Source organism: Cupressus sempervirens, chromosome 3, assembly GCF_028749045.1.
Source record: "Cupressus sempervirens isolate cs-2001-9-10 chromosome 3, ASM2874904v1, whole genome shotgun sequence".
Lineage (NCBI taxonomy): Eukaryota > Viridiplantae > Streptophyta > Pinopsida > Cupressales > Cupressaceae > Cupressus > Cupressus sempervirens.
Genome location: NC_143120.1, coordinates 249269999 through 249296311, shown reverse-complemented (window position 1 = coordinate 249296311; position 26313 = coordinate 249269999). Strand labels below are relative to the sequence as shown.

The 26313-nt window shown below is 38.0% G+C and overlaps 1 protein-coding gene across 1 annotated transcript in view; it reads right to left on the bottom strand.

The window, feature by feature from the left end:
* LOC149565796 (alpha-galactosidase 3-like) overlaps positions 1-26313 on the bottom strand; it is a 144266-nt gene that overhangs the window by 96461 nt on the left and 21492 nt on the right. The window contains exons 3-4 of the mRNA XM_089819290.1: positions 1659-1715; positions 1514-1548 (exon numbers count right to left, since the gene is read on the bottom strand). Coding sequence (XP_089675416.1) covers positions 1514-1548; positions 1659-1715 — 92 coding nt within the window. The remainder of the gene's footprint in view (positions 1-1513; positions 1549-1658; positions 1716-26313) is intronic.

The following is a 26313-nucleotide window of genomic DNA, read 5'->3' as shown; positions in this document are numbered from 1 at the left end:
GCTTAGATCAAAACCCTCCATGCTATCATGCTCGTTGAAATCCTATGTAATCCCATTACTCAAGTGCAACTTGCCTCCATGAGGAAGCCCTTCACATGAATAGATGGCAATCGTTCACGCTTGATACCCAACCAGAGAGTAAACTCCATATTCAACCAGTTGTAAAGATTGATCTCACAAACAATCATAGATAAAGTCAGTATCACTAGGAGACTGAACAACCGCCAATAGAGTTTGCACATTCGAAGGGTTACTAATAGAACTTGCATTTCCATCAAGTTGATTAACGAGTGTTGATTCGATGAAATTTGAGCAAGCATCTCTTCACATTTGCCACTGAAATAAGGGTCTAGGCATTCTTCACTTGAAGGGACATTTATTGTCTCTTGCTTGTCCATACCCTCATGTTGTTGAAGTGGATTTGGGAGTACTTCTTATCCTCTTTAGGATTTAAGGTGTTCTGTAGCCATTTGTCAATCTGCCACTTCAAATTATTGTTGTAGCGTATTCTATCCTCAGAGGACGAATACTTCACTCATAGTTCTATATAATTTGTGAGAGATACGTCCTTCTATCATCCACCAAAAACCCAATCCTGCTTGATTTGCTTCATCAATTCAATCGAAGTGGGTGTTTGTATTTCTTTTTGTTCGACCCTAGGATGACCGGTCGGCATCGATGGCCTTGTGTTGAAAGTCTAGCGGAGTCTCTGCTCAATTCTTCTTACTCCCTTAACGCATCTGCCAATCCATCAGCCAGTTACATGACCCGAAATTACTGGCATATATACTTCAAAAAATTCAATGTCATTTTTATTCTTGTTTTTCTTCTCCACTTATTAAGTTTTGAGTCATTCATGTCTCATGCTTCAACAAACATGGCTACCGTTGTATCCTAGAAGTGAGCCTTCTTTATATCCTTCATGAAATTTTTCTGGGACCTCAATATGTTTGATCACATGGGAGAGAGAAAAAATAAAACTTAACAAATCCACATGAAGCATGGTAGATAGAAACATATGTTTATTAGATATACATCCTAGCATTTTTTAGTATGCAATAGTGAACAACCTATGCAGTAAAGCAGTTTCATTTATTCTGCCTGTCCCCTTTATTTGATTGGTAGAGGTACATACAATCAAACTATGGTGATAAAATAATATTTAATGTTCATTTGCCATCAAATTCTGCTAGCAGTAATTGAAATGGTCTGCCAACTATTCCATGTGAGCTCAACACTTTAGTCATATTCTGAGCAATGACGGATAGTTTGTTAGTGGATGAGCATGCTTTGGTGTTAATGTAAAGCTCTACCTATGGCCAGTACCTAAATAACTTTCAGAGTGTAGTGCTTCAGAATGAAAGAATAGTTAGTCCACAAGATTCTTTCAATGTGTATTATATTTCAAGAAAATAAGAAATAATTATAGAGCATAAATTAACATAATAGCAAATATTTGCAAGTTCGCAAACTACTCCAGTTTGATTACACAGTTCTTCAAAAATATCCAAACCTTTAAATTGCGCGTTATTGATGACCAACAATCATCTGTATAAACATTTAAAAACAAGATTAAAGGGGATTATTTTCCATAAATTGAAATAATAATGAGAAAGCTTTTGCTGAAGCAAAAAAGAACATTTGCAAATAGGTATTACCAATATTAACATATACATAGCCAAGATCAGCCAAGCCGGTAGAGATAAGTGCATCAGCTGCAAATATAACATCCTAGTTAAAAATCAAGTAAATCAAGTATTAATAGTTCTTTACTAAGTAAAAGCTTTCATGAACATTTTCAGTTATTCCAACTTTTTATGCGATTTGACCCATTTGTTTTTTAGTTATCCCAAGATAAGCTCCATGAAAAGTCTTTACACTAATCAAAAAACTTCATTATTCCTTATTTGGTCTAGTCTGTTATAAGTTAAGGGATTTTGTGTGCAACTAGGTCCCCTTGACTTGTAACCATTATCAATGTAAACAGGGAACTTATCATTTGTGTAATGAATAATCATGGATTTCATCTTGAATTTAATATAAATGAGGTCAATTCTAGCAAAATTGAAATAAGAATCATTCTTCTGAAAGAAAGTGTGTTGTACAGAGATATGGCACACTCTATAGGGTTCATCACCCAAAAATATTTTATAGAAAAGCATTACAATATCATAAAGACTGGCCCTAACATCTAAAAGGACAATTAGACAATATAACTACATGACTTCCTCAATGAACTGCTCCTATCAAAGGAATGCTGCATAGTCAGAGACAACAAAACAAAGGATGAGATGCTTCCATCCAGTGCACAAGCAAGAACACATCACACAAACCAAAGTAACTTGTAGATTCTCCCTACGCACACCCCAATTTTCTACCAAAGGTTTCTCACAATTACCCATTCACCATTAATCTCCAATTCTATTGTATCAAACCTTACATGTTCCCATTCCAACCAAGATCCAAAGAGGGAAAGAAGACGCCTCACTAAGACTTAAGCTCTTTTCTTGGCAATATGCACAAGAATACCACATAATTAATGCTGTTAGATTTCACTAATCCATGATGCTGAGTGCTTCTGTTTCTGGATTTGATTTTGTAGTAAGTTACAGCATATCCTTGCCGATAACCAATGCTTGCTAATAACTAAGATGGACTTATTCCTTCCTAATATCCTCTTGGATGATTACCAGATATAATCTATGAACTGATTCTTCCAATCCTGCTGAAGTGTGATTGGCTTTGCTCTTAAATGAAAGGAAGGATTGCCAGATTAGAAGGCATGCCTTATGTATCTTCTCCATCACAACTCCCGTAACATGCAAAGTGTACCTCTTCAGGATAGTCGATTATTTAATATATGAATTTTATTTTCTTTGATAGTCACCACTACTAATCTTAATCATTGACTCAGTTGAATGTCACCAATTAATTCTAACTCTCTTGCTATGACCTTGTGTCATTTTTCCCTTCATAACCACTGATTCTGAATGCTAAAGTATACATGTGCATCACTTAATATCCTGTTTTACTGTATGAACAGATATCCACTATATCTAATTTGCAAAGCCATGAAAGCAATCTTTACATTAGTAGTTGGTTATAGCATACGATAATATTTGAACTTAGTAGAGTCAACTATATCATAGTTGTTCAGCAATATATTTGGTCATATCAACTGAGGTATCTCTGCTGATAAGAGTCTTCAGTCTGATTAATCTTTATTTCCCCATCATAATGATTAGGATGATGGAAGTATTGTCATTGATGCCAAGCTATGACCTCAACTTTAAGCATCATCAATATCAAAGGGACAAAATGTGAAAGACAAGTATGAAAGAGGTATGGTTAAGGTTGATAGATAGAATGAGTGCAAACATTGGTTGTGTGGATGAGATTGTTGACAAGAAAGAAGATATTTTTAAATTAAAAATAAAAGACAAAAGAGTTGCCAGCAAACAAACGGAAGTTAGAAACTAGAGTAAGTCTAGCCCAATACTTGGAAAGGTTCAGTAAATTAATAATCAAGCCAAGCATAGTAATGTCATATTGAAGAATGTCGAAAGTTAAGCACAAGATTGCAGCTCTTTGCTATCACATTTGAGAAACATAATTACGTTTCTCTAATATGAAATATGGAATTGTGAAAACTAAAATGTAATCATATTGATAATTGAAAAGTAAGTCAACCTCATTTTGGAGAAAGTCGACTAGATATCAAACCTTTAAATTATAGTGCAACTGCTGTGATAATCATATATCTCTACCATTGAATACAAAGGAATGCATAATTTATTTCATTCGTTAGAAGGCAAATATACGCAAGTATACCAATGGTCTCCAAAAATCCCAAGTAAGCATTAAAATATGCTTGTTGGGATTTCACCATTTTATATTTATACAGAGCATTAGATATGTCTGGAGTATGCAGCAACAATGTCAGATATTCAGGAGTGATCATATGCCATATCTGTGTGGGTGTCCAATCAGCGTTGAGTCTTCAGCGGTATTTTGATACATGTTTTTATAGCATATTCAACAACTAACAGGGAATAAAACGAAAGTATCAAACAGCAATAATGGTGTGACAAGCAGCAATTGGGAGTAATAAAAGAAATTCATCAGGACGAAAAGATTTGAATGGGCAAACATACGGAGCTACAGCAATGACATAAAGAGTCATCTCTCCATCCAAAACAAACATGGTGAACACAAATAAAAAGAAGATACAGCAGCAAAAACTATAAAAGTCTATAGAAGATACCTCAGAATGAGATGTTTACACAAAAGCAAGCATGATATATATGGAAGAAATATAATTCATTAGACAGCGATTTTATCAGTAATGAAGACGAAGTTTCCAGGAATAAGTAAGTAATTGACAGGTCAAAGACCAATAGTTGCAGCAATTTATAAATCATAAACTAAGGAAGACAGAGTCCAATGAAAGATAAAGAGGCAACAAATTATTATAGTGTAGAAAATAAGATCAAAGACAACAATCAACATATAGCCTGGAAGATAATGGTGCCAGCATATAAAGATATTACTAAAAATTAAGGTACAATGGACGAAAGAAACAGAGCCAATAATAAAAATCTGCAATTCTAAAGAAATTAAAAGTTTGTGCAATGGAAGTTTCAAGAGGAGCCATTAATTTGAATATTGTAAAGTTGTGATTAAATTTAACAAAAGGCTATGAGTATTAAAGGAGTGATTAGATATAAATTAAATGATCTATGAAAGGCTGCAGTCAGATTTTACAATGAGATTTGTAACTCATATGAAATTCACATCTATTTAATAGGGACACCCATGACATATATATAGAGGTTTGAAATGAAGTTTTAAAAAAAAGAATCACGAGTGAGAATAACATATATGTGCAGTCAGTAGATAGTAAAATAACAGAATAAATGTCAAGTGTGTGTCAAGAGAAGAAAATAATGAAAATAAGAAATACAAAAGAATAAGAAGTGGAGAAGAATATTATATGGGAGTGGAGTATTAAAAAGGTACTGAATATATATAATATACAGATTTATTAAGCTGTTATATATTAAATTGAAAGTATCGGATAAAAGGCGATAGACAACGTATGAGAAAAATGTGCTTTGAAGACAATAATATTTTAGACTAAGGAAAAGTATTTAGATCTGTTTGACAAAATGAATAGTATCCATCATCAATTGAGTAAGCAACATCACCAAGTTGGAAAAGCAGTTTGTGTACAGTGGGTTGGTGCTTCCGGTAGGTTGGTGCTTGCGAAATGTGGGAGTTGGAACTTCCAGTGAGTCAATGCTCATAAACATAGGGGTTGGAGCCTCTAGTAGGTTGGAGCCTAGAAAACATTGTCAAAGAACAAGTTTATATGTAAAACAAATATTTCCAGTGGTTTTCTCCATTATTGGATTTCCATATAAAACATTTCATCATTGTATTCACGTGCATAATTGTTTATTTCAATATTTGAAGCTATTATTTGGATAAAAGTTTTAAACTGGCAAATTGTTATTAGACTGATTCAACCCCCCCACCCCTCTAAGTATAATCGCGTGCTCTTCAAAGGACTGTTATATCATATTATTTCTGCATATTATGGATTTTCGTCTATAATGATATGTATTTATATGTTTTATGATAGTGATCACTATCATCATCCCCTCTATCATTTTGTCTCATGGTTCCTCAGTGCTGCATTACACATATCACTATATTTGCTTTGTATTATCTATATTGCTCAACAGCACTGTCTAATAACACTTTAATTATCTTCAAGGACAATCCTTTCCAATAGAGTTACTGCCTAATCAAGTGAATTCATCGTGAGTATCTTGATTGCTAATGTTAATCTTTTTTATGGTATCTATTATCATGGATGTGAAGCATGGTATCATCTTTCTACTCATTCAATAATTTGCATCAATGATTCGTACACTAATATTTCCACATCTCTATTTGTTGCTAATGAACTCTAGATATACTTTTACAATATTGTCTCTTCTAGCAACTTCACAAAATTGATGTGAGAATGATGGTGACATCACCATTAGGCCCCGTTTAGTTGCAAGAATTCAGGTGGAATAAGAAATTCCTAATTCATGCATTCACCAATATCACATTTGCTTGCAATCCACCAAATCAGAATTAGAATTCGACTCCCCTCATTTGACCTCAAATTGGGCAGAGCGGGATTCCTAAAAAAACATGGAATAAGAATAGGCTATGCTTATTCCATATTTTTATAAAGACAATTGAATTTCTTATCAAGTCCATGATTTTTGCTTCTGTTCCCACTCAAAGCTGTTTGGGGCTTTTTTCATTTTATCGGTCGAGCATTCAGCTTTCACCATGTTTCACCATTCTGATCGAAATAATTTTTTATTTGCTAATGTGGAAAGAGGGTTCGCGTCACTGAAGAGTAGCAATTTAAGTAGATCATAATAATCCAAAGTGCAGGATTTTCTTGCAAAAAGCTTTGCAATCAATGTATTTTTGTAGTATGGCTAACGAATCAAAAAAGAGAAGAAACGTCTTCTACTTCAATGCTTGCTGCTGCTAATTTGTACATCTCTTTTATCATTGGATAAAAGATATGAGAAATAAGAACACAAATTCCTCATGGAGAGGTCGCCTTCATTTAATGGTTTTTAAATATTTCTAAATATAATCAATGTAGTCTATCAATAGTTAATTGAGGTCTATCTTTTGTTTTTTAAATATGATGTATAAAATTGCCATTCAATGTGCTAAAATTGGATTGAATGATATTTAGAATAGAGTGCTTTCAATGTGATGGATACTGAAATTTAATATTTATAAAAGATATATGATAGAAAAAAATAAACTAAATGTAATGTTTATTGTAAATATTCTTTTATAAATTCATTTTAAGATTTTTGGTTTTTTTAAACTTATTTTAATTCTTATTTTTGTTGATGCAACCAAATACGGAATAGTCATCTATCAATTCCTCTTCCAGGACAACCAAACAACTCCAAATGATATTCCAGATTTTATTTTCAGAATGCACGAATTCCAGAAGAGAGCTTATTCCAGCATGGTTGAATTCTGCATTGAGCAATCCTTGCAACCAAACGGGCCCTTAGGGTTTCAAATGGGGGACATGACACTGCAGATGATTGTAGGAATAATGAGAAATCTTAGAATAAGCACAAGAACATCTATGTGATTTAAAACTTTTTCAAATAAATAAAAGAACATTTATGTGAATTAAGACGAAATAAATCATGCCTTACACAAATTATAACATATTTCCTTTTGAAACTTTTCTAGCGATGCAACATATATGACTGAGAACAGTGAATTAGACTTTTCTCAATTATATGAAATGCAAAATGGGTAAATTGTCTAACAAGATGAAAATGACAAGGCTTAAATGCTCTCGATTCAAATATCTGACATAAAACAAATGATCTCAAAGATGTTAAATGCAGACTTGAAAATATACAAGTGAAGGATGATTTATTATATGTTCTAAAACCAAGCTTAGACTGAAAGCTAGACCTGCAGATAGTTAGGTAAGTTTATTTGGTTTTATTAAATGATGCAATATTTTATATGAATGTAACAGAAGTAAAATAAGACTGATATGATGCTTAGTGTTACATATCAGACCTTAATCAGACAAGGGAAATGGATCTAGAGACTCAGAGCCAACCCCCACACGCAAACCCCACCAATATGGATAGGTTTGTCCCTACTATCTCTCCTGTCAGATGATACTATAGTTTGGTTCTAAAGTCTGCTTTGCTAGGCTCATTGAGTGTCAAGCTCATCGCCTATACTAGTTGTTGGACATCCTACTCAATTATAGTTGAGCAGAATATATAGTATAGGACAGAGCAACTCTAATGAGAGAACCCATCACTGACCTGGCTCTATTAACAAAAAGGAATCACCCTGCTACTATGGCTATGGTAGCCCTTCTGTACTCACCCTACCCTTCTAGTGGATTGAAAAGACCTACAAACTTGCAACCACGTAATTAATTCAAACACTCGGTAAGCAAGTTATGAAAATAACACATTAACTGAGGAAACTGAGCATATGATGAAAAATGAATCTATGTTAGATGAGATGATAAATTTTTGATGCAATAATCAGTACAGTGGTAATGCTGAACCTTTCATACTACTCTGGATGTAACCAGAAACTACAAAAATGACTACAATGTATGTAAATGAAACTAAGTGAAGATACCTGACTAGAAATAAAACAAAACTCACTGAAATGTATATAACCATTGAATTGGCCTCACTGATACAAGTGACTTCAGGAAAAGACATCTTGCAAGGCAATGTCAGGTGATCCATTGCTAAGAGACCAACAAAAGGACAATGACCACTCTCAAGCAATGAATCAACCAGCATGAAGTAAATAACACACTAAAAATGACTGACATGAGCACACCAACAGCTGAACAAGATATAGGCAATGCTAGCAAAGTACGACCCACAGGTAATTGTACAATCCCTCACAACATTATTTATAGGCCTGAGAAGGAATCTGACTTGAAGTACTCATAAAAGGATAGAGACATGATGAGCACTTATAGATACATTCATGAGTCTAGATCTCAATTCCCCTGACTTTTTGTTTCATTTTCCACAGGACATAACATCACTGCCACTAATAATTTTGTCACTTTCTGCAGAAATTGAAAGAAGATAAAAATGACAGAACCACCAATAAAGAATGAGATGAAAGGGTGCAGTGACAAATCCAAGAGTTGTTTCGACATGAAAAAATGACATAAATGTGCACAGGTCAACCTGTTTTGTCAAAACAACAATCAATGGCTAATATTGGCAAAACAAGTCTAAACAGTAGGTCTACTAGAATAATATCATCAGCAAAGAGAGAGGTGGCACCATGAAAACATATTTTGAGGTGAATTCAATTCTCTTGCCTCACCTGTTTGGCCCAGATGCCACAAACAAATCCCAGGCTTTGTGGAATGATTTAAACAAGCATTCTGCAAGAAGTTCTGTCTACTTGAAAACCATTAAACGCAGTATGATAAGTCTTTACATGTATTTTAGTTCAAAAAAGACTGGTCTTTTTGGTGCCTGAAGGCTTATAAGCAATCTTTATATTTCTGGGGGTTTTGCAAAAAGATGCCAACTAGGTTTGTGTGTTGAAAATTACCGACTTTTGTATGAAATGTAATCTTTGACCAGCCAACGTAAAAGAATTTGTGTTTTCTACTCTTGATTTTTTGGGTTATTTGGTAATTTTCAGATTTTTTATGTGGTTTTTGCAAATATGGGACTAACTGTAATCTAATTGGAATAAACTGAAATCACATCAACTCCTTAATTTTCAAACAATTCATGATTCCAAGAATTAGTACCAGTCCAAGAATGCACATTTGATTCAATATGTAGGTGTAATACATAAACAAATTCTTATTTTTCTTCCACATCACACTGATGTTGGTTTCCCAAGGCTATCATCAGCTAGTATAGGTTGTCTATGCTCTGAATTCGACCTCTAATTGCCTTAAGTTGACTTCTGAAACTGCTGTTGCTTCTGTAGACAAAATTACAGACATGCTGGGTCTGTACAGCAGCCTTAGAGGTTGCTGCTTTGCTGACAAATGATTACCAAACTATCACAATTGCCTCCTATACAAGTGATCTGTAATCTGATAGCTTTCTGACCTCCACAAACTTCAAAGATATGCAAAAGAACCCTTCCTTAGTAAATGATGTCAGCTTTTGGCCTGTATGGTGGTTTGGAAGGCTACTATCCACTACAAATAACCTAGTTTGTATGATTGGCAATTAATTCTTTCTCCTTTTCTATCCAATATGAATAACTAAAAGAAAATTCAAGTACCAATTGTTTACCGTACGGGGTGAACAGTTTATTGCATACAGACAATAGACAAGAACAGCAGTACTCCTTTTAGTATTCGCATATATGCCGAAGAGATTACATAGTGTTTCCAATGATGATTACAACAATGATCCAAAGTTGTACATATACCATTCAAAAGAACCTGACTGAAGGGGCCCGTCAACTACATAACAATTACCGACTACATGCTAATCTACCTATCGGCTGTTTTACAATTTTACCGACAACATCACCACTACTAGCTCCTTCCAAAAACGAGTCATTTGAGTCAAATGAGCTACTTTTCTTCTTCTTTTTCGTTTTCTGTTCACTTTCTAAGTCCATCGCCCGATTGTATGCTTCGGTGTACGATGATAGCGGCACAATCTTCATTTTCTTCCTTAACTCTGAGCTAGTCCTTCAATGAACCATCGCTTTTTCAACCCATTTGCTGGCTTACTTTCCATTTTATTTATTAATTCTTTTAGTTTTCTGACATATACACGAACTATTTCATTTTTCCCTTGCTTTGTGGTGTAGATTTTTGCTACGATCTCATTGCCGTCTCGCAGCAATTGAAATTCAATGATAAACTCCTTTTTAACTCCCGCCCATGTAGTTAATTTTTTGGGGATCAGCGTCGAAAAACCAATCAATTGCTACACCCCTCAAGGTTGCTGAAAATTGTCGAACCCATTCATCTGTGTCGGTTACACCATTCGTCGTCCAAATTGTTTCGCATGTCTTACAGTGTCTAATTGGATCGATCATTCCATCACCATCAAACTTTGGCAATTTTTCCTTTGGTCCAACCATTATTATCCGAGTTGGAGGTACTTGTTGTGTACCCGCGATGTTCTGCACACCCGCATTGTTTCGGACGCTTGTCTTATTTCCAACAGCCGCGTTACTTGGTGAAAAAGGGTTTTTCTCAAGCAAAGTGGTTCCTTCGGGAAGTGTATCGCGAACGAAGAGTTCACTCCACGCTCGTGCTCCCTCGGCACTATCAGCCGACTGGATTGTCGTCGGTGTTTCTGTAGCCGACGGGGTGATTGTCGTCAGTGTTTCTGTATTCTGTAGCCAACGGATGTAAACCAGTCTCCGACGGACGAAAGATATGGCAACACCCTCGGACGAGCTTGGCCCGTTATTCTCTTCACCACGGCTTATGTGCTTAGCCATGGGCTTCCGGAGGAAGGATTTTGGAATTCGGCTGTGACATTCGGGCTATTCCTGTCGAGGAAGCTTTCCTCTATTTTTGAGGGCGCCATCTAAGGAGTAGTATTAGAATACATCCACTATGATTCTCAGAATTTTGTGTTTCTCATTGCCGGAGGAGATGTTTCAGCGAAAGATTGTTGGAGTTCTGTTTCTCATTTGCGAAGGAGAGAGTATTCAAGTCTGTGTAGAAGATGGGTGTGAGGGGTTTTCTTTCAAAAAAAAAACGACGACAAGTTCAAGTTGTTCGGAATGAGTAGCAGATAATGCCAAAGGGAAGGGGAAGCATCAATGGCTGCCAGAAAGAGTGTAGAATCAGCAGAAAATGATAGAAATGGTGTGTTCCGTGCAATTTTGTGTGGGTTTCAAATTACTCATTTGGTCTTGGCGGCGAGGGGCGCTGCCCCTCGACCTCGCTGACGGCATTGCCCCCTAGGCCCCCAGTCGTTGCAGATATCAGTCGTGAAGTGTGACCAGTTGAGAAGACTTGAACCTGCTACAGACATGGAGTATCTGTGTACAGAGGCACTGGGAGTAGGTGTTGGCTGTGAGGCTGTCTTGGTAGATGCGTAGAGAGCTCGAGGGGAGCTGATCGTCTAGTCGGAGGCAGTGCAGCGACACTTGGCTCAGGGTATCCAAAAGTTGGAAACCGAGAAAGCAATACAGGTGGCTATCAAGATATTTTGTGAGTCGTCAGGAGACGACTTTTCTTTTTGGGGGGGATGGTGTTAGCCGACTGGATGGTCCCGGTGGTGTTTTTGTAGCCGACGTTGTCAAAAATTCCTCCCTTGTTTCTTCCACCAAATTCAACCGCTGTCAAGTTTCTTCCAACAATTCCTTGGTGCTTCAGTATCCATCGACAATCTGTTGAAACTTCCGTCTGCACTCGGCCTGTTGTGCCAAAATTAAAATCCCTTGTGTGGTGCGTATTCCATCTTTTCTCTTTATCTTATTTCTATCCTTGTTAAGCTAATTCGCTATTAGTTTTCATTTCTCTGCCTTTGTTCTAGGTCCATTGGGCAACGGCACCAAATGTTTGCTATACGGGGTAAACGGTTTATTGCATACAGACAATAGACAAGAACAGCAATACTCCTTTTATTATTTGCATATATGCCGAAGAGATTACATAGTGCTTCCAATGATGATTACAATAATGATCCAAAGTTGTACATATACCATTCCGAAAAACTTTCCCAAAGGGGCCCGTCGGCTACATAACAATTACCGACTACATGCTAATCTACCCATCGGCTGTTTTATAATTTTACCGACAACACCAATTGCTCTAATAAGATGATAACAATGAAATTCCTTTCTCTTGAAAGCTGTAGTGTCGCTCAACCTAACAAATCTCAAGAGTTTTCGTTCCTGAGATCGCAATTTGCTGAAAACCCTATCAAGAGCTCTCCACAATTGTTGTAGATGAAAATTTCTCAAACTTGGATATGTAAAATGACCGCTTAATGCTTTTTTCCATGATTCCACGTTTTTCAAAATAAAACTATAAGCCTTTCTTTAAAATTTGACCCCTAAGGCACTATATTTCATTATTATAATATTCCCCCTAGGAAAAAGGGGCATGTTTTATTATAACTTATTTTATTATAAAGTGATTGTAACATCACTTTAATAATTATTTATTTAAATCCACATGTAATGAACCCGAGTGGCTCTCTCTAACAATGCTTAAGAAGTATGTATTTTGGTGAATTTTTAGTTTTGCAACTCCTTTGTTTTTGTAATACAAACTCAATACTGAAGTACGTTAGTACCCAACTCACAGCTAATTATGCCAATGCTTGTAATTAATGATGCACATACAATTACTTCAACTTTTTGGAAATTGTAATTAAATGCAAGAGGCTGATAAACTATAGCTTCATCAATTATGAGAATTACAATTATTAAATAAGAACCTGGTAATCTTGGTGAAATTGGAATTAAATGCAGACCCTTAGCTCCAAGCGCCAGCACTATGGAATTAAATTCAGACACAAATTAGGTAGTCTCTGTCATTTAGCATGTGAACGCTGCTTCCAGACTTCACACACAGCTCTGATAATGAATGTAAATCATCAACTTGGAATCGCAGCAGTACCAAGTTCAGTTGCAACTATCATAAAGTCAACACTGCCCAATAAATGAGTTATCACATTGAGCTCCCAATCGCAGCGAATTCAAGGCAAACACAGAAGAAATACCCTTGATATCAGACTAGAATTTTGCAGACGAGTAACAATAAATTGGTAAACCTCAGGGCCAATCTTATTCCTACACTCTTCAGTGCAAACACACGTTGATATATGAGTCGTGAGTTTATACTTGTCTTTGATTGTTGCCCGCGCTTTGTCTTCCTTATCCTAGCGATGATGTTATTCTCTTGCTTCCGTCTGAACAATATGTATTATATGTGTGTTAAAAAATGGCCGGTATCTATCCTACGTGGCTTAGTGCTCGGGAGCTTGTTCTTTTGGATGTCTTTTTCCAATATCTTTCAGCGGCTAACTATTGTTGTCTGTATCTTGTTATAGCTGGTAACATTAAGAATATTTACATGCTATATTATTCGCAGCAATATATTGATTGATACGTGTGCCCTTAGTAATTATGTTAGTGCTTCTGGCTTCAAGGTTATTCCCGTAACTGTCCTCCTTCACATCAGTAGTGACTAGCCGATGTTTGCGTTGAGAGTTTTGTGCATTCTAACGGTGACGACTTGGGCTCTCCTCTATCCTAAGCGATAGTTCTGATTCCTTATTCATGTGGTGCTGGTGAGTGTCGTGCTTGGAGTTTGCATAGGCTCAACTTCCTGTCTTATTTTCCTTCTTCCATATCAGAGATATTAAGGGTAAAGGGAAGACAGATAATTCTCAGGTAATAGACACAATGGAGGATGGACTGCCAAATAATTATAGCCCCACAAGGACACCTATGGCGTGGTATCGAGACATCTTTGTGAACGATTTGGTAGCTATGAAGGAAAGGGTGTGGGCACTTGAAGAGAGGAGCCAAATAGAAGTATCACAATGAAAAGAGATAGAAGTATCACAATGAAAAGAGTTACTGAGGATAACTGGAAGCTGGCAACAGAGGTCAAGTCACTTAGAGAACAAATTCAAAAATTGCAATTTAATATGGAAAAAGGAGAGTATGAATTAATATTGTTAAAGAAAGAAGTAGGGGAAAAGAGGACAGCAGCAAGTACTACGGGAGAAGGAGAGGCTATGGAAGAAGACAAAAACCCGCAAATGAAAAATATACAAGATGCCATGGCCAATATGAAAATAAAAGAGAATCAACTCAGAGAACAAATCGAAGAAGTTAGATCATGGGCTAACATAGTAAAGGGGCCAGCAAACACTCCTATTGACAACATAGAAAAACAAGTTCGGAGACAGATTAGAGAGGAAAAAGAAAGAAATGAGAAAGCAGCAAATATCGTCATCAAAGGGCTACGAAACTATGGAGAACAGGAGAAAACAACGGATTTAGTTAAAGACTTCTTTAAAGACCAATTAGACTGGCATGGAACAACCATACAAGCACAAACAATCAGAAAATGGATTAGAGGAGTCAAAGACAAACATGTTAGAGTGACAATGAGGAATACAAGGGATAAAAACAACATTTTCAGCAAGAGGAAGTTTCTTAGAGGCACACACATATATCTTGATGATGATCTCATTGTAACTCAGCAAGAAGAAAGGAGGAAGGAATGGGAAAAAGTGAAAACAACAAAAGAAAACGGCAAGTGGGCGTGGCTACAAAATGGCAAAGCCCAAATCAGCGACAAAATCACATGCAATAAATAGGAACTCGGGCCCACCTAGGAACATTTAACTATAGTTAGCTAGAACTGTAGAGGTTATCCTTGGAGAAGAGGACCTGGTTAGGGCCGATAGCTAAAGATAATGACATCATTATGCTTACCGAGACTCATGAACATGATGGATGTAGGATTCCAAATTTTGAAGGGTATAAGAAGGTATCACTGTGGAATGAGAAGATAGATAATGGTAAGGGGCATGGAGGCATCACCATTCTAATAAAAGAAACTTGGAGCAGATTTGTAAACTTAGAGAAAGAAGATGTAAACAAGCAGTATATTTGGATAAAAATAACAGAGAATCGGATTTCTACAAGGGTGGCAGTCTGTTACTTCGCCCCAAAAGGCTAAAAAATTTATAAAAAACATAGACTAGATCGAGAAGACCCGTTCACTGCACTCAAAAAAGACATAGCAGCCTTAAGCTCTTTAGGGGAAATAATGATAATAGGGGATTTCAATGCTAGAACAGCAAACTACCAAACTCTCAATCTTAAAGAGAGTTACAATGAAAGCAGAGACCCAGTTTGGCTTGAAGAAGAAGGGACACAAAAATGGGAAAGATCTTCACAGGATAGCATGGGAAAGATAAATCATTTTGGTGCTGAATTACTAGGCTTATGCTGCCTATATAACATGGTCATATGCAATGGTATGAAAAAGTGGCCTAAATCAGGTGGAATCACATGCAAAAGATACAATGGACAAAGTGTTGTTGATTATGTAATATGCTCGCAAGATTATGCCGCAAAGATAATTAACTTTGAGATAGAGGATTGCCCCATGGAGCTAAAATCTGATCATAACCCCATCTTGATAAGGGTGGCCACTCACTTTAAAGATCAACATATTCTCCCAAAACCTTTACAAAAGAGGAAGATGATTCTGATCGGCAAAGTTTTAATAACACAAGAAAACCATGATACTTTCCAAGACTCTTTTGCAGCTGTCTAGGGTTCCGGGAAACCATCCCGAGTCTAATAAACAACATTTCATAGACAAGGATAACCTTGTTTTTACTATCATTAAAGCACTGGAGGAGTGTAAAAGATCTAGGGCCACAAGAGAAGCCAAGAACACTTTTTCGGCCAATCCGTGGTTTGATGAGGAGTGCAAAATGGCAAAAAGGAAATGGAAAAAGAACATGAACAGAGAAAGTAGAAAGGAGTATGATCAGCTGATTAAAAAGAAGAAAAAAGTGTATGTGAACAAGAGAAGAATCGAGTTGATTAATCTTGGTAAAAACAGCCCCAGAAAGTTTTGGAAAGAGCTTCAACAGAGAAAAACTCAGATAGAGAACAACATAACAGGAACCAAGTGGCTGGAATATGCCAAGACTCTACGAGTGTGATCTAGGAGAACGTAGAACCATGGAAACAGAGACTACAGGGGAGTTATTCAGCGAAAAGGATATTATTCAAGGCATAAGGAGGTTAGTTGTTGGTAAAGCGCAAGATATAGATGAGCTACAAGCTGAATACCTAAAATGGGGTGTTGAAACCCTCACACCACACATCACTAAGATTTTCAACAGTGTCAATAGAGAAGGTTTCCCTGTAAAATGGACAAGTGTGGTGATCCCACTCCACAAAAGTGGAGATATAAACAATCCTTCTAATTACCGAACCATCATGATCAATCCACTATTTGGCAAGTTATTTGACAGCTTGGTAGAACAAAAAATCAGCAACTAGGCTGACACAGAAGGCAAACGTGCAAAAGGGCAAGCAGGCTTTAGACCGAAACACTCTACTATAGATCACGGCATCACTCTCAAACACTTGATAGAGAAAGTTTGGGACACTCCGGAGAACGAAGCTTTTTGTTGTTTCGTGGACTTTATAAAAGCATTCGACACAATGCCACGTAATAAATTATGGGATAGAATGGAAGAGTTGGAAGTTCCTAAAGAACTTAGGTCAGCGGTTTACAGATTATATGAGCAGGTCAAAGCTAAAATCAGAACAACAGAAGGGCTATCAAAAGATTTTGACAGCAACAGCGGGGTTAAGCAAGGATGTCCGCTGTCTCCAACATTATTCGGGCTCTATATTGACAAGTTAGAAGAGTGGATAAACAAGACCAATGGTGAGGGGGTGCAGCTGGCCCACTTTGTGATAAGATTGCTCTTATATGCAAATGATCTCATAATTCTTGCTAAGACAGCTAAAGGTTTGAAAGAGCACTTGAAAGCACTAGAAATTTTTTGTCATGAAGTAGAAATGCAACTTAACACTAGCAAAACCAAAATTATGATCTTCTCGCTGAAGAAGAATAGGGGCATACAAGACGAGTTTCTATTTGGAAATAGCCCCCTTGAGATTGTGGAAGAGTACAAATACTTGGGCATCGATTTTCATAACAAACTCAATTGGGATACTTGCAAATCAAAAAAGATACAAGGGGGCTGGAAGGCGTTATACTCTTTACAAAACAAGTGCAGTAATGCAGAATTATGGGATTGGACGACCATGAAAACTCTTTTTGATTTGCTGGTCACTCCGGTTATTCTATACGGATGTGAAGTGTGGGGCGGTAGTATGTCCGAACAGAAATGGCGGCAAGTAGAAAGAATTCAAAAACACTTCATCACATGCAATCTTAAAGTCAAGACCACAGTTCCGTATGAGATCCTTTTGGCGGAGGTGGGTTCCTTTCCATTAGAAGCCGTCGCATTGGTCCGGATGCTAAGCTATTTAAAGAAAACCCAAGGTCTGGAAACACATCATTGGACCAAGTTGGTCATAGAGGAAAAACTTGTGAGGTGGAAAAGCACATGGATGAAGCAAAATGACAAATGGATGCGAAAATGGGATATCAACATCCAAACTTGCCCAGATAACATTAAAGAAATAAATAAGTTTGTCAATGAAAAATTCCGCAATATTCTGTGGACAAGACACATAGGGCAGAAAAAATCTTATTACATTAAAGAATTTAATCCCACTTCTAGTCATGATGGAAAGGCCTATATAAGAGCACCTATTAATTGGAAAGCAAAAATGTTGATGGCACAACTTAGAACTAGTTCACATCAGCTGCGACGTGAAACTGGTAGATGGCAAGTTCCAAAGGAAGAGTGGGCAGACAGAACATGTTTATTCTGTAATATGGGAACTGTTGAGACAGAGCAGCACTTTGTCAAGGAGTGCCTGGCTTACAACGACATCAGATCTGGTTATACAAAAATACTGCAGAACAAAGACTTCAACTATTTATTCGAGGAAGATCAAGTGAAGAGAACAGCAGATTTGATTATCAAACTTCAGAGAAGGAGAGACAAGTTAACCAAAACTTTGCAACTGACTAGTTTCGCTCCTGACTCGAGAGGGTGATTGCGTGGGTCCCATAGACTACTTTAGTCTCGTGGACGTCATTAAAATCTATCATATCATATCATATCATATTTTTTCCTTTCTCCCTTCGTCCTTTTTCTTTTCCTCCCGTTACTGGGATTTATATGCAGCGATGTCGAAGAGATGCTACAGTCGGGACTTTTCAATGAAATGAATTTTGTTCTATGATTTGATTAAAGTAATTACTTTAATACTTATTAATAATTTTACCGTTTTTGAAATTAATACTATAGTTATTAGGATTTATAATCAATAACTATAGTTTTGGATGCTATTATTAGGATTGTTTAAATGAAGTCATTGTATTAAATAATTTATAAATTGTTAATTTTTATAATTAACATATTAAAATAAATACCAATCAATTATACTTTTAAATTTAGTGATTATATTAACATATTTAATTATAATTGTTAAACAAGGTAATTATATTATTATTTTCTAATAATATATTATATATCTAAAATATGATATTATAATAGTATATCATATTATTATATTGATAATAACTTATTGTTATTATTATTATTATCATAGAATCTTATTTGAGAACGGGGACATTAATATAAGAATTTATCATATTATTATATTAATATATTATTTATCCCTATCATATCCTCTTATTTTATTAAATCAACTCCTTTTTTTATTCTTTATTATTAAATTCTACGGGGCAAAATAGGGGACATGACACCACAACTTAGGAAATCTGAAAATATTTCCTTTATTTATTCATAAAATACATTCCAAACCATGAATTTTGTCTGAAGTACTGTGATTTCTGATGCTGACTGGGCCCTGCAAGCTAACAAACAGTTCTTCCTAAAAAACAAGAACTTGCCTTGAAAAATAGGAACCTCGCTCCAAACTCCAGAAACTGCTCAAAGGCCCCTCCTCTGCCCCATGGTCCCCTGGGAGCTCATATGTTCAACTATCAGTTCTCCTTAAAAAATAGGAAACCTCCCTAAATAGTAGGAACTGTCATCTGAAAGCTTAAAATGGCTCACAGTGCCCTTGCAATGCTCTATGATCCCTAGAATACTCTAACCATCTCATTGACCTACAGGAACTCGTGTGATAGGTCAACCCTCTACTCATCTAATGTCACCTAGAAAGGGAACATTCCATTTCCTTAATCTAAGTTGCATTCTTCATAAGAAGCTCTTGCTAAAGGAAAAATGTCTTTGATAAATTTTGGTTTTCATGGTTGTGGAATTGTCCAAGTAGTTAATCTGATGTTTTCTCCTAGTAGTTTTAAGCATAGTTGACAAACTCGGAAAGCCTTCATGACTTTTTCAGTTTGCATATTTACTTGCAAGTCAAACTCGTTGAGTTTTCTTGTGAGTTTTCACCCGTTTTTTTTTATTTGGAGGGGGAAAGGGGGGTTACCAACTAGAAACTTGACAGGTTTGACTTGACAACTTCTAGACATGAAAAATGAAAAGCACAAAATAATTAAGAAAAATATAGAGAAATTAGTCAAAAAACTCATGGTTTTGCCATGTAAATGCGTGAACTCCCCTAACACTTAATCACACAGCACTTGGAGAGAAAATATTCTTCACACAAATTTACCAGATATCTAAGAAATCTGTCATTATATCCTTTCTTCTTGTTCTCCATTGTCGGTTCTGTTATCATTATCATCTTCTCATATAAGAAATTTGATTACAATGAGGGGATTTGGGAGTTGACACTAGATTCAACAAATTCAACAGTTATCTTTATCACATAATATCATTGACTAATGATGAAGTATCATACTATCAGTATCAAAGATTTAAATGCGATTATTATTATAAAATACAACACAAACATTCAACTTTGCACAAGAACCATAGACAACAAATCAAACGAGGTCATTGATTTGGTTGAGTCAGAGCCAAAAAAAATGGCCACTAAAGTCAAGTGAGAAGTTGCAACAAAGTGCAAAGATTAAAACCTGTCCCCAAGTTTTTTCTAGTCTAGGGAAGAGGAAGATGTGAAAAAATTGTTATAAGCAATTTATAAATTATGACGATGATTTTATGATGATGACTGGTCTCCTTTATCACTGGCAGATTACTGTTCATATATTTTATGTGGCATCAATACATATTTATTTCTATGTTGTGGACCATTGGTTTCAAAACTACAATTGTAGGCTATTTACCGCATAGGTTAATTAAGAATTGCACACAGATAATGGACACGAACACGAACAGCAGAACTCTTCTTATTATTCGCATGTGCCAAAACATTACATTATGCTTGATTGATAAGATCCATACAATGCTTCCCAAAGGGGTTAAAAATACTTTCCGAAGAACTTTCTCGAAGGAGTCCGTCGGCCACATACAACATGTCACTACATAACAAAAACCTTTCCAAAGGGAACTGTCGGCTACATAACAAGAACCTTTTCGAAGAGACCCGTCGGCTGATACACAATTTCCTTTCCGAAGGGACCCGTCGGCTAATACACAATTTCCTTCCCAAAGGGACCCGTCGGTTGATACACAATTTATACCGACGACATCATCCCCCCCAAAAAGAAAAGTCGTCTCCTGACGACTTACAAAATCTCTGAGACAAATCAACAACCAAAATAAACTGACTGACTAACTGGTCTTCAACACTGTCACCTTAGCCAATCTGACATCTAACCCTGATAGCCACCTGTGCCGCTTTCTGCATTCCAATTCTGAGTACACTGAACCAAGTGTCGTTGTACTGCCTTCAACTGGATGATCAGCTCCTCCCGAGCTCTCTACGCATCTACCAAGACAGCCTCACGGCCAACAACTACTTGCAGTGCCTCTGGTACATAGACACTCCATGCCTGCAGCAGCTCCAAGTCTTCTCAACTGGTCAAACTCCCACGACTAATATCCGCAACAACTAGGGGTCCAAGGGGCAACGCCCCCGGCGGGGTTGAGGGCCCGCAGGGTTCTGGGGCGCTGCCCCAGGTGTGCTTCATAGTACAGGGCGAGGTCGAGGGGCAACGCCCCTCACCGCCAAGACCAAATTAGCACTCTGAAACCCACAAAACTGCACGGAACACACCATTTCTATCATTTTCTGCCAATTCTACACTCTTTCTGGCAATCGTTGGTTCTTTCTCTACCTTGTGGCATCATCTGTTACTCATTCTGAGCATTCCTGATTTGTCGATTTTTTTTTTAGAAAACCTCCTATCACCCTTCTGTGCTACCAATGTACAGCTACACCATACATCCTGCCACTGTATCGACACCTTCCTTATGCAATATCCTGTAACGTCCTCCAAAGTCTGAATGCAATAACAGGTACCCCATATTATGCAAAATCCGTACAGCGACCTCAAAACCATACAAATCAGTACAACAAATGGAATCCGTACGGCATTAGTCTATAATTAAAACTTTAAAATCCATATGCCATGCTTTGTCTCAGAAATCTGTATGCTAGGCTTTGCCTAAAAAATCCGTACGTCAAGAAAGTCCATTCGCCAAATGCTCTGCTAAATCCGTACGGTACTTAGATTTTTATAACATTCGTGTGGTGAGGTAGAAAGTCGTACAAGAACACAAGCTTAAAATCCGTACGATGGCCTATCAAAAACTGACTATAAAAATTCGTACGGTATCTTCACTCCAGAGCTCCGTACGGTGACTCCTGCTAGAAATCCATACAATGTCTAAAACCCGTGCAACAACCAATCCTCAGAAAATCTGTACGGTAACCTTTACTTAGAAACCGTACACTGCATTATTGTTATAAAATCCGTACATCACATATTAAAATCTGTACTATTCCAAGCTCCAGAAAAATCCGTACATTGCCTTCACTTCAGCTTCTTCCAAAATCCGTATGTCGTAAGGCAAGAGGATGCAAAAACTTGATGAAATCTATACTGCACAAAAAACCGTACATTGAACTGAAAAATCCGTACAGGAAAAGCCGTACACTCTCAGACTTTATAATATGCAAAAACCGTACACTTCCTCCAAAACCGTACGGTGAACAGTTAAGAATCCGTACGGTGCTTTGTTTCCAAAATCCGTACAGTAGCTTTTTCATCATTTTTTCCTTTTTTTTTCCATTTCTTTATTTTTCTTTTTTTTTTTAATTTTTCTTTTTTCCAATAGCAAAGTCAGTTTTCCCTTCGACCATCGGCATTGTCAGTCTGCAACGACGAAGGGGTCGCCCGAAGGCCATTCTCTACCACAGAAGTCTTCCGACCGTGGTATACCTTCAACTTCGAGCCATTCACCGCCTGAGGCACTTCCTGTCCATCCAAAGTCCATAATTTTATTGCTCCATTGTCCCCTACTTTGAACTTGCCTGGTTTGATCTCATTCCGGTCGTCATACTTCAACACTCATTGTTCGAGTTGAAACTTGCTACGCCTGTTCTGTGTCATCTCCATATCACCTAGTTTGTTCCCGAAGCTCGCTACCATGGGCTCCATCAGCTGCCCCTTCTGTCCGTCAATAACACATTCACTCTGTACTGCTACAACTTGTATTGAACCCTTCCTCTTTGTTGCCTATGCAGACCGTATCATGTGTCTGCCTTGTTGCCGGTACCTTTTTGCTATATCTTTCCTTCTTTCGGGTTCGTACTGTATGTTCTTTCCTTCAGGTTTAGTCATACTGCGTTTCCTTCTTCGGCTTCTCTGTGTTGCTTCGAACATTCATTTCCTCCTTCGGCTTCTCCATGTTCCTTCAGACATTCATTTCCTCCGTCAGCTTCTCTATGTTCCTTCGGACATTCATTTCCTTCTTTCTTACCTTCGTCGACTCTTAACATATTACAGCTTGGAAAGAGTTCGTAGTCTTCTATCTGCTAGTGGTAAAGACCGTTCGTCTATCAATCCTCCTTCCAACCGTAAGACTCCCTCCTGATCTGGTTCCATATTTTGCCTCCTTTCATCCTCTTCTTCCGAATCTGACGATAGAGCTTCTTCCCCGACCATTTGAGTGTGTAGATCGATGACATACTTTCGGCCTTTGCTTTCAAGTGATAAAGTATTTTTCTTCCAATCATGTTTTGCCTTGGCTTGTATCAGCCACCCCCCGCCCAGAATGGCATCATATCCTCTCTGCTTCAGTGGGATCACAACAAAGTCCAACAGGAACAGTTGTGTTCCAATCATCACTGGTTGCACTGTGAGTACTCCCAATGGCTTGATTCCATGTTGATCGGCTGTTAACAACTGGAAGGTAGGTGGCCACAATGTCGGCTGTCCCAACTTTTTCCAGGTATCCTCTGGCAGCACATTGACACCAGACCCTCCATCCACTATCGTGTTCGTTAGCACAGTCCCGAGAATGCCCATTTCAACAACCACCGGATAGCGTCCGGATGAAAGAGCTAACAGCATCAGATCTTCTGCACTTGCACCACTTTCCCTCTCGTTTTTGTCTGTTGTACTTGCTCCACTTTCCTGCTCCCTTCCCTGTACTCTTGGTAGTTTAGCAGCGGGAACAATGTTTGTGAGTGCCGATCAGAGCTGAGGCATAGTGAGCAATAGATCATTTATCCTAACGGGTATCTTGGCTTGCAATATTTGCCGTACAATGTTCTGTTCTGCGCAATTCCGTACAAAGGTACTCGACGTGTCCTTCAGGTGTGCCGTTTCTATCTGCGTTGCTCTCTGAATCTCTACCCGTGCTTCCTCCAATCTCTTCTTTTCCTCCGTCGGATCGGGGTATAGCTCTGCCTGCTTCCGAGTGATTGCCAAAACTTCTTCCTTGTCCGTCCTGACGGTAATCAAGTTTACTCCAAACTTCGGGCACTTAGCATCATCATGATCGTCCGGTCCACACCATCGGCATAGCAACTTCAGTGTATTCGCCGTTGTGCACTCTCGGGCAAAGTGACCCCACAGATTGCATGCGCGACATTGAACTATCGGCTGACCATTCGCATCATACTGAATTCGACTCTTTCCGCCATTATTGTTGTTGCTACTATTGTTGTTGTTTTGACCGTGTCGGTTGTTTCTGTATCCGCCCGATGTGGCACCTTCCGTACTGGTGTTCCCATTCCCTCCTGACGTGGAAGCTGCCTGTGTAAGAAGCACTTGTGGAGATCCTCTGGTTTTCATGTTAAAGGGGCATTCCTTTGTCGAATGGCCCATGATCTGACAAATGTCGCAAAATTGGTTCTTTGGACAGGATCCTTTAGTATGACCATCAGTTTTACACTCTGTGCACCACAACTCACTACTCTTTGTCTCCTGCATATTTTTAAACTCCTTCATCATGCGGATCATGTCCTTCTGTAGGGCACGAACCTTCTTGCTACTGCCTTCATCGTTGCTACTATCTTCTCCGGAAGGCTCATCATCATCCGAATCAGATGAGCTAGTCTTCTTCTTCTTCTTTGTCTTCTGCTCACTTTCGAAGTTCAATGCCCGATTGTATGCTTCAATATATGTCGATGGTGGCACAATCTTCATCTTTTTCTGCAGCTTCGGATGAAGGCCTTCAATGAACCATCTTTTCTGGAGCCCATCTGCCGGCTTATTCTCCATTTTACTGATTAAGTCCTTCAACCTCCTGGCGAAGACCCGTACTATTTCATTCTTCTTTTGCTTGGTATTGAATATGTCCGCTACAATTTCATTATCGTTGCGCAGAAGTTGAAATTTTGCGATGAACTCCTTAATGTTATCCCAACTGTTTTAACTTTTGTGGATTAGTATCAGTAAACCAATCAATCGCAACACCCCGTAGGGTAGCGGGAAATTGTCGGATCCATTCGCTTGTATCTGTTATGCCATTTGCCCTCCAGATAGTTTCACATGTTTTACAATGTCGAATGGGATCAGCTGCTTCATCACCATCAAATTTAGGCAACTTTTCTTTCGGACTTACCATTATCACTGTATGTTGAGGGTTTTGTTGTGTACTTGCGCTATTCTGAACACCCGCGCTATTCTGAGCTCCCGCACTGTTTTGAACACCCGCGCTGTTCTGCACACCCGCGCTGTTTTGTACACCCGCGATGTTTTTAGCTTCTATGCTGTTTTCAACACCCGCGCTCTTTTCGGCTTCCACGCTATTTTTAACACCCGCGCTGTTTTTGACTTCCGCGCTATTTTCAACACCCGCACTATTTTCGACTTCAACGTTGTTTGGTGAAAAAGAGGTTTCCTCAACCGAAGTTGTTCGTTCCGAAAGTATATCTCGACGAAGAGGTCACTCCACGCTCGTGCTCCTTCAACACTCTGAGCCGTGCGAGTCGATCTCCTTCCGTCAGGATTCTCTTCCCGTGGCGTATGCAAGTTCAGAAACTCCTCCCTCGCTTCTTCCACCAAATCAAGCCGTTGTCGAGTCTCCTTCAACAATCCTTCTGTGCTCTTGTTTTTGTCAGCAATCTTCTGAAATCTCCTTCGACACTCTATCTGTTGTGCCAGAATTAAATTTTCTTGCGCGATGCATATGTCATCCTTTTCCTTCAGCTTATCCTTATTTTTGTTCAACTGATTCGACATTTAATTTCCATTCGCCTGCCTGCGTACCAGGTCCATTGGGCAACGGCGCCAAATGTTTATAGCATAGGTTAATTAAGAATTGCATACAAATAATGGACACGAACACGAACAGCAGAACTCTTCTTATTATTCGCATATGCCAAAACATTACATTATGCTTGATTGATAAGATCCATTCCCAAAGGGGTTATAAATACTTTTCGAAGAACTTTCCCGAAGGAGTCCGTCGGCCACATACAACATGTCGCTACATAACAAAAACCTTTCCGAAGGGACCCGTCGGCTACATAACAAGAACCTTTCCAAAGGGACCCGTCGGCTGATACACAATTTCCTTTCCAAAGGGACCCGTCGGTTGATACACAATTTCCTTACTGAAGGGACCCGTCGGCTGATACACAATTTCTACCGACGACATAGGCATCCTATCTTTATCGTGACTTGTCACTATGAGTGATGTTTTGCAAGTTGTAAGTTGTAACTGCCATTTTGATACAGTTTGTATTCTCTCTTTATATATGGACCGTTCTTGCATGTTTCATATGATTGGGTTCTTCTTGTACGAGGTGATTTCTCTGATT